Here is an 8,134-nt window from a genome sequence, read left to right as displayed (position 1 = left end):
TGATATAGTGAGTGTTGGTATTTGTTCTTTCTGGTACTTCTTTCAGTTTCAAGTACAAAGTTGAATAGGCACAAGTACCTGAACTCTTACAAAGTTAAATAGTTTATGGCCTGGCAATTGGATACATTTGTTTAAGCCCCTCTAACGAACCAAGAAACGTGTATAGGTCAAACAGTGGGTAAAAATAGTGTAAAATTCGGCTGGTATTCATGCAAATGCAGATAATGGGTTTCTACTAGTGTGCAAATCAAACCCTTTCTGGAAAGCCATGATCTAAAATTGAATTGAATACCCACCTTGTAATTATAATATCTGTTATACTATATGAAAATATAGGCGCTTGTGAGTGGTAAAGAAACAGACGTGGAGGGAGGTCAGTCAAGTTTGACGGGTTTATTAGAGAACAGTGAATATAAAGGTATTTGTTTGTATGTACAGTTGAAGTCGGAAGTTTACATACACTTAGGTTGGAGTCATTAAAACTTGTTTTTCAACCACTCCACAAATGTTTTGTTAACAAACTATAGTTTTGGCAAGTCGGTTAGGACATCTACTTTGTGCATGACACAAGTAATTTTTCCAACAATTGTTTACAGACAGATTATTTCACTTATGATTCCCTGTATCACAATTCCAGTGGGTGAGAAGGTTACATACACTAAGTTGACTGTGCCTTTAAATAGCTTGGAAAATTCCAGAAAATTATGTCAAGGCTTTAGAAGCTTCAGATAGGCTAATTGACATCATTTGAGTCAATTGGAGGTGTACCTGTGGATGTATTTAAAGGCCTACCTTCAAACTCAGTGCCTCTTTGCTTGACATCATGGGAAAATCAAAATAAATCAGCCAAGACCTCAGAAAAAAACTGTAGACCTCCAAAAGTCTGGTTCATCCTTGGTAGCAATTTCCAAACACCTGAAGGTACCACTTTCATCTGTACAAACAATAGTACGCAAGTATAAACACCATGGGACCACGCAGCCATCATACTGCTCAGGACGGAGACACGTTCTGTTTCCTTGAGATGAACGTACTTTGGTGCATAAAGTGCAAATCAATCCCAGAACAACAGCAAAGGACCTTGTGAAAATGCTGGAGAAAACAGGTACAAAAGTATCTATATCCACAGTAAAACGAGTCCTATATCAACAACCTGCTCAGCAAGGAAGAAGCCACTGCCCCAAAACCGCCATAAAAAAGCTAGACTACGGTTTGCAACTGCACATGGGGACAAAGATCTTACTTTTTGGAGAACTGTCCTCTCGTCTGATGAAACAAAAATAGAACTGTTTGACCATAATGACCATTGTTATGTTTGAAGGAAAAAGGGGGATGCTTGCAAGCTGAAGAACACCATCCCAACCATGACGCACGGGGGTGGCAGCATCATGTTGTGGGGGTGCTTTGCTGCAGGAGGGACTGTTGCACTTCACAAAATAGATGGCATCATGAGGAGGAAAATGATGTGGATATATTGAAGCAACATCTCAAGACATCAGTCAGGAAGTTAAAGCTTGGTCGCAAATGGGTCTTCCAAATGTACAATGACTCCAAGCATACTTCCAAAGTTGTGGCAAAATGGCTTAAGGACAACACAGTCAAGGTATTGGTTAGAGTGGCCATCACAAAGCCCTGACCTCAATCCAATAGAACATTTGTGGGCAGAACTGAAAAAGTGTGTGCGAGCAAGGAGGCCTACAAACCTGACTCAGTTACACCAGCTATGTCAGGAGGAATGGGCCAAAATTCACCAAACTTATTGTGGGAAGCATGTGGAAGACTACCCGAAAGTAGCCTTCCACATGACCCAAGTTAAACTATTTAAAGGAAATGCTACCAAATACTAATTGAGTGTATGTAAACTTCTGACCCACTGGGAATGTGATGAAAGAAATAAAAGCTGATATATATCATTCTCTCTACTATTATTCTGACATTTCACATTCTTAAAATAAAGTGGTAATCCTAACTGACCTAAAACAGGGAACTTTTACTAGGATTAAATGTCAGGAATTGTGAAAAACGGAGTTTAAATGTATTTGGCTAAGGTGTATGTAAACTTCCGACTTCAACTGTATGTAAGTATGTACAGGTCACTGCCAATATAATGGAAACACCAACATCAAGTGCCTTAATAGGGCGTTGGGCCACCACGAGCCAGAACAGATTCAATTAGAATAGATTCTGTGTCTGGAACTCTATTGGAGGGATGCGACCCAATTCCATCATTTGGTGTTTTGTTGATGGTGGTGGAAAACTGTCTCAGGCGCTGCTCCAGAATCTCCCATCAGTGTTCAATTGGGTTGAGATCTGGTGACAGATGGTTTACATCGTTTTCATGCTCATCAAACCATTCCATTGCCATTCATGCCGTGTGGATGGCATTGTCATCTTATGGGGGCTATGGTAGCCCAAATAATGGCCTGCCCAGCATTTTATATACATGACCCTAAGCATGCTGGGATGTTAATTGATTCATTATCTCAGGAACTACACCTGTGTGGAAGCACCTCCTTTTAATATACTTTATATCTCTCATTTACTCAAGTGTTTCCATTATTTTGGCAGTTACCTGAATGTATGTATGTTTGTAGGACAAGAGGGCTTCATTTAGACAGGCACCCCAATTCTGGTATTTTTTTCCCCCACTAATTTAACTTTTGACCAATCACATCAGATCTTTTTCAGAGCTGAACTGACTGATTAAAAGACAAATTAGTTAAAAAAAAAATCTGAATTGGGCTGCCTATCTAAACGCAGCCAAATATTCTCTGAGGAAACCACAACTAGTCATACCTCTCTGTGTCTACTATTACACTCTACACAATAATCCAATCAGGCTGCGATATAGTTAGTGATATCATCATGAGAAATTGATTTTTAAAAAGGCAATACCATAGGACCATAAAGTGTGTGCATCGTTCAGGAACACCGTTAAGGGTTGGGAAGAAACAAGGAAACAAATTACTTGGATGCCAAACACTTTCAGTTACCTTAAACATAAGTTATTCCTAGCTCTACAGGTAAGGTAACATTCAAACCGGGGAAAAATACAAGATATTAAGTTAGGATGGGAATATTGACATTTGTGTTGTACAAAAAAAAGCACAGATCTGTGGGGGAAATACTGTAAACCTCTTCATAATCAGGCAGTGTGATTTTAAGTTGAAACGTTTCATCAATGTGTTATGAGGAGGTGACTTCATGCATTACTCAGTAAACTAAACTCTAGTTAAATCGCCTCCTTATAATGCACATTGTTGAAGAAAAGTTTCAAATGAAATTTCCCTGCCCGATTTATATAGAGGTTTACAGTCATTTTTGCAGAAACCTGTGCTCTTTTTGCACCACGAAAATGCCGCCCAAAGTTTATCAACCTCGATAGATCAATCCTCTTATTACAGTGATTTCACTACTGCGCCATTCATCATTTCCATTCAGGCAGTTAATGTGTGTACGAGCAGCCAGTCAGTACCACGATAGTAATGATATAGCAATAATATTGATGGCCATTTAGTCATTTAAGTGCCGCTCTTCTGATATGTTTTCTTTTAAAATTTTTATCTCCCTTTTTTGAGTAAGTTTTTGTTTTTAGTGTCACACATTTGGCTCTCACACGGTTAAGCTTCAATAGTTATAATAGTAATAAATATGGGTGGGAGCGCGCTGGCTCCTCATTGGCCGAGAAGCCCAAAGTGTTCATGGGAGCTGTAGTTCAGTACAGGTGGTGGGTTGGCAAAGTCCTGCAGGTAGGTTTTTTCATCAACCCTTCACTCAAAAGGGAGAAAGTAGGCGTTGTTATTATCAGTATAACTCCTCTCACCGAAAAGAAACAAATTAACACAAAGAAAGAAGTGAGTTTTCTTAAACTTCTCGTTGTCGGTGTTGTTTTTCTTGGTTTCAGTGACATATGTCGTGGCGGCGGACATCTTTAGAAGGAGTCCATGGCCTTGAACTCGCTGAGGGCCTGGACGGGCGAGATGTGCTTCTTCTGCGAGCCCCGTCGAACGCGCGTCTGACATTCCTCAGGCTTCTCCCGCTTCACCAAGGGCTTCTTCTCAGGCGCCTTCATGCGCCAGCTGACCACAGGTGAGTTGACGGCGGCGGCACCGTACACCTTGGCGTACTTGGTGGACGCCACGTAGCTGGCCTTGACTGTGAGCACCACAGCGTTCATCAAGTTCTTGGCCGCCTGGATCAGGGAGGTGGCGCTGTCCAGCTACGGAGAGAGACAGAGGATATCTTAGATGTTCAAATCTTTATACTAACACTATATCTTACGTTGCCCTTATACCTATTTCACTACATAGTATTAACTGTAGTAACAACATTGTAGTTACATAGGAACTTATTTTACTAGGTCAGAATTATACATTTAATGGACATATTAAAAATCACATATATACTGTCACATATATAACACCTGCAATTGAAGCAATGGTTAGGTCAACTGCAAACCTGCATCATCAACTGCACATAAAACATTCTGCAAACCCCATGAGGAGGGTAAGCGGTGAGAAGAGAGGGGAGGAAGAGGTGAGAAGAAGGAGAGTTGAGAAGGAAGATCTAAGTGATTGAATAGGTGTAAGCAATAATCCAACCAATTGGATATCTTTCAGGACCTCAATGAAGCAGATCTATTGGGCAGGTGTAAGCATTAATACTATCCAACCAATTGGCGATCTATTGTTTCTTCAAAGAAAGAGTATTGAGATGTAACCCTTTCTTAGACAGACAGTCTTTTAGACACCCAATGTCACGCTGCAAGGTAACAAGAACTGCCTGCGGCAAAGATCTCTCAATGAAGAAGGCTTTATCGAGCGAACGGTTCTTACAGTACAGAGGTGAGCTCTCTCTCTGATCTCCCCCGCAGGGCGATAGAAGGTCCCACACTCGTCTTATCAGAGCCCTGAGAAGCTAGACGGGTTCAGAGTGACGGCTCTACCTCCAACACATCTCCTGATATGACAGCCTCATTAAGAGAAAGCGGTGTCCAAAAGAATATGGTTGCGTCACAAATGGCACCCTATTCCCTATATAGCGCACTACCTTCGACCAGAGCCTGTTATAGTGAACACAGTGCCCATAGAGTTTCAGCTTATCTGTTGGGACTAAATTACTGCATATAACTGGATAATTTAAGCATAATTCGGGGTATCGGGGGCACCCACCGTGCTGCTAACCTTTTTATAGTGACCAGCTGGAGTTCGGAGCCAATTAAATCTAGCGGTTGACTCCCTTCTCGGGTTGGGGGGCAAGGGGGTAGGGGGGCCGGCCGCAGCCTCGAAATGTCAGCCAAACAAACGCAGGGAGAGAGGTACACCTGACCTCCACCAACTGCTAATTAAGAAGTGTCTGAAAAAAAGTGGGTGTCGTGTAGCGACGGTGATGTTTTTCAACGCTTAATTGTCAGTTGTGTTGAGGACTCCCTGGGTTGGGGCTGGCACTGCGAAGGGGAAGAGAACGAGAGTTTTGCCAGACAATGATCGAGAGGAGTGTTACTCGAGGACCTGAGTGTTTCTAGCCATAATAAGCCAATCAGAATAGGGGGTATATTTTAACAGATAATAGGGGACATTTTACAATTAATGAATTGCACAATTCCGAGAATTTAGTGAGCCTGTTTAATGGGGGGACGTGCGCGAAGATACACTACATGACCAAAAGTATGTGGGCAGCTACTCGTCGAACATTTAATTCCAAAATCATATAGAGTTGGTCGCCCCTTTGCTGCTAAAACAGCCTCCACTTTTCTAGGAAGTCTTTCCACTAGATGTTCGAACTTTGCTGCAGGGACTTCCATTCAGCCACATAGCATTAGTAAGGTTGAGCATTGATGTTGGGCGATTAGGCCTGGCTTGCAGGCGGTATTCCAATTCATCCCAAAGATGTTTGATGGAGTTGAGGTCAGGGCTCTGTGCAGGCCAGACAAGTTCTTTCACACCGATCTCGACAAACCATTTCTGTATGGACCTCGCTTTGTGCACGGGGGCATTGTCATGCTGAAACAGGAAAGGGCCTTCCCCAAATTGTTGACACAAAGTTGGAAGCACAGAATCGTCTAGAATGTCATTGTACTGTATGATGTAGCGTTAAGATTTCCCTTCACTGGAACTAAGGGACCTAGCCCAAACCATGAAAAACAGCCCCAGACCATTATTCCTCCTCCACCAAACTTTACAGTTAGCACTATGCATTTGGGCAGGTAGCGTTCTCATGGCATCCGCCAAACCCAGATTCGTCCGTCGGACTGCCAGATGGTGAAGCGTGATTCATCACTACAGAGAACGTGTTTCCACTGTTGCAGAGTCCAATGGCTTCGAGCTTTACCCCACTCCAGCCGACACTTGGCATTGCGCATGGTGATGGTGATTTGCAAATAATAGCTTTTTTATTTTACTGGACTGATGGTACATGCTTCTGATGGTCATGGTGCTTTCAAGACAACTGGGAAATCCCCCTCACCCCCCCCCCCCCCCCCCCCCCCGCACCAATAGTGTTGATTGGTGGGACATTTCACGTTGCTCATATAGCAAGCATTACTACAATAGTATCCATGAAAGTTTATACTGCCATTAGACAATATTGCCACATTTATGGGGTAATAATTTTGAAATGTTATATTGTTAAGTAATGTAAAGTTATAGGGTAAAAGATCAAAGAGAATTCCTGGAATCTGAGTCTCTCTGACAGGTGGCCTTTGGCAGCCAGCAATCTAGACTAGAGCCTAAGGATATAAAGTCCTTTCCAAAACGCCATAACATTTCCTATAAATGGGGTGTATATCAACAGTATCAAATGGCTTTGTTTCCCCTCTCGATCAAGACAAGGGAAGGATGCCAAGTGACATTATTGAGATTCACCCCACAAGTGCATAGAAGGGTCTATATGGGCTGATTTGAGACCGGACATGCAATTCATTTCCACCTGTTCAGCGCTAGCTTAAAATACCATTTAAAGTTGAAACTGAGATGCGTCTAACCAGTTCAGTAGTTAGTATCCACCATAACGCTGCCATCATCTGTCCTGTGTTTTTAAACAAGCGCTGATGGAGAACAGACTAGGGCTGTCTGAAAATATAATTAGCTTTCAAATCCTTGCTTCCTCTGTTGTTGTTTCCTCAATTCCTCTCAAAACGCATTGGAGGAGAGGATCCAAGTTTCTCCCTCAGAACTCCTCCTCCAATGCTCTTTGAGAGGAATTGGAAGAAATAAGGAGGGAGGAAGCCTAGGGAAGGTCCCTTTAACTACTGAGATAAAGGAATGAGGCCCACACACAGAATATTGCTGCTCACCAGTGCTTTATGCACCTGAATACAACTATTGACAGAGACCCTGGGCCTTGACTGTACCATGTGAGAGTGTTGTGTGGTGAGACTTACCCCAGAGACGATGAGCTCTCCTCCCAGGTTCTGGACCTCGGCCTTGACCTTGCTACAGATGTTGAGCTGGTGGCAGTACAGGGCGATTCTCTGCAGGTAAGCCAGCAGGTCCTGCTTGCAGGCTGAGTCAGGGCACTAAGACATGCACACAAACATGATGATAAAATTAGTTTAAAAACAGGGAAAATAGCTTAAAAAATGTTTAAAGCAGGGTTAAGAAATAGTCTTGTTTTGTACGTCAGAAGTAGTTTATAAAACGGTTGTGCTCAATTTTTTTCCTAATGGCATGTCATTTCTCTACTGTATTCATTCCTACAGGACAAAAACAACCAATCATCGAAATAGTAGTGTCCGATTAGTCAATTAGTAAGTCCTTTTCCGGCCCTCTATTCTGAGAAGCCATATGAGTCTACCTCTAGTATATACTGAGGTAAAAACAACACCAGAGAGAAAAATCTGCATCCCTAATGGCACCGTATTCACTATTTAGTGCACTTCTTTACACCAGATCCCACGGGACCATTTGGGAATAGGGTGCCATTTGAGGCACAGCCACAGAGAGGGAGACTTTTCAGACCCACTTGTTAAATGCACACAAAGTAGCTGTAATATATTCTGGACATCATGCTGCAAAAATTGCTACGGTCCACAAGTTTCCTGGTGGGTAAAGAAAGAACGGTGCTTTCGCTACTTTGCTTTTAAAACGCTCCCGGGCACCGCTTTCTACAGGAACCTTTTTCCAAACCATTAATA

The 8,134-nt window shown here is 42.5% G+C and overlaps 1 protein-coding gene across 1 annotated transcript in view; it reads right to left on the bottom strand.

Annotated features, from left to right (window-relative positions):
- Positions 1-378: 378 nt before the first annotated feature.
- The window catches only part of LOC106609934 (catenin alpha-2), a 767,831-nt gene continuing 760,075 nt past the window's right edge, over positions 379-8,134 (bottom strand). The window contains exons 17-18 of the mRNA XM_045722643.2: positions 7,382-7,516; positions 379-4,219 (exon numbers count right to left, since the gene is read on the bottom strand). Coding sequence (XP_045578599.1) covers positions 3,932-4,219; positions 7,382-7,516 — 423 coding nt within the window. The 3' untranslated portion in view covers positions 379-3,931. The remainder of the gene's footprint in view (positions 4,220-7,381; positions 7,517-8,134) is intronic.

This window comes from Salmo salar, chromosome 08 (genome assembly GCF_965601325.2).
Source record: "Salmo salar chromosome 08, fSalSal1, whole genome shotgun sequence".
NCBI lineage: Eukaryota > Metazoa > Chordata > Actinopteri > Salmoniformes > Salmonidae > Salmo > Salmo salar.
Note: the sequence above shows the minus strand (reverse complement) of the source record. Positions and strands in the feature narration are given on the sequence as shown.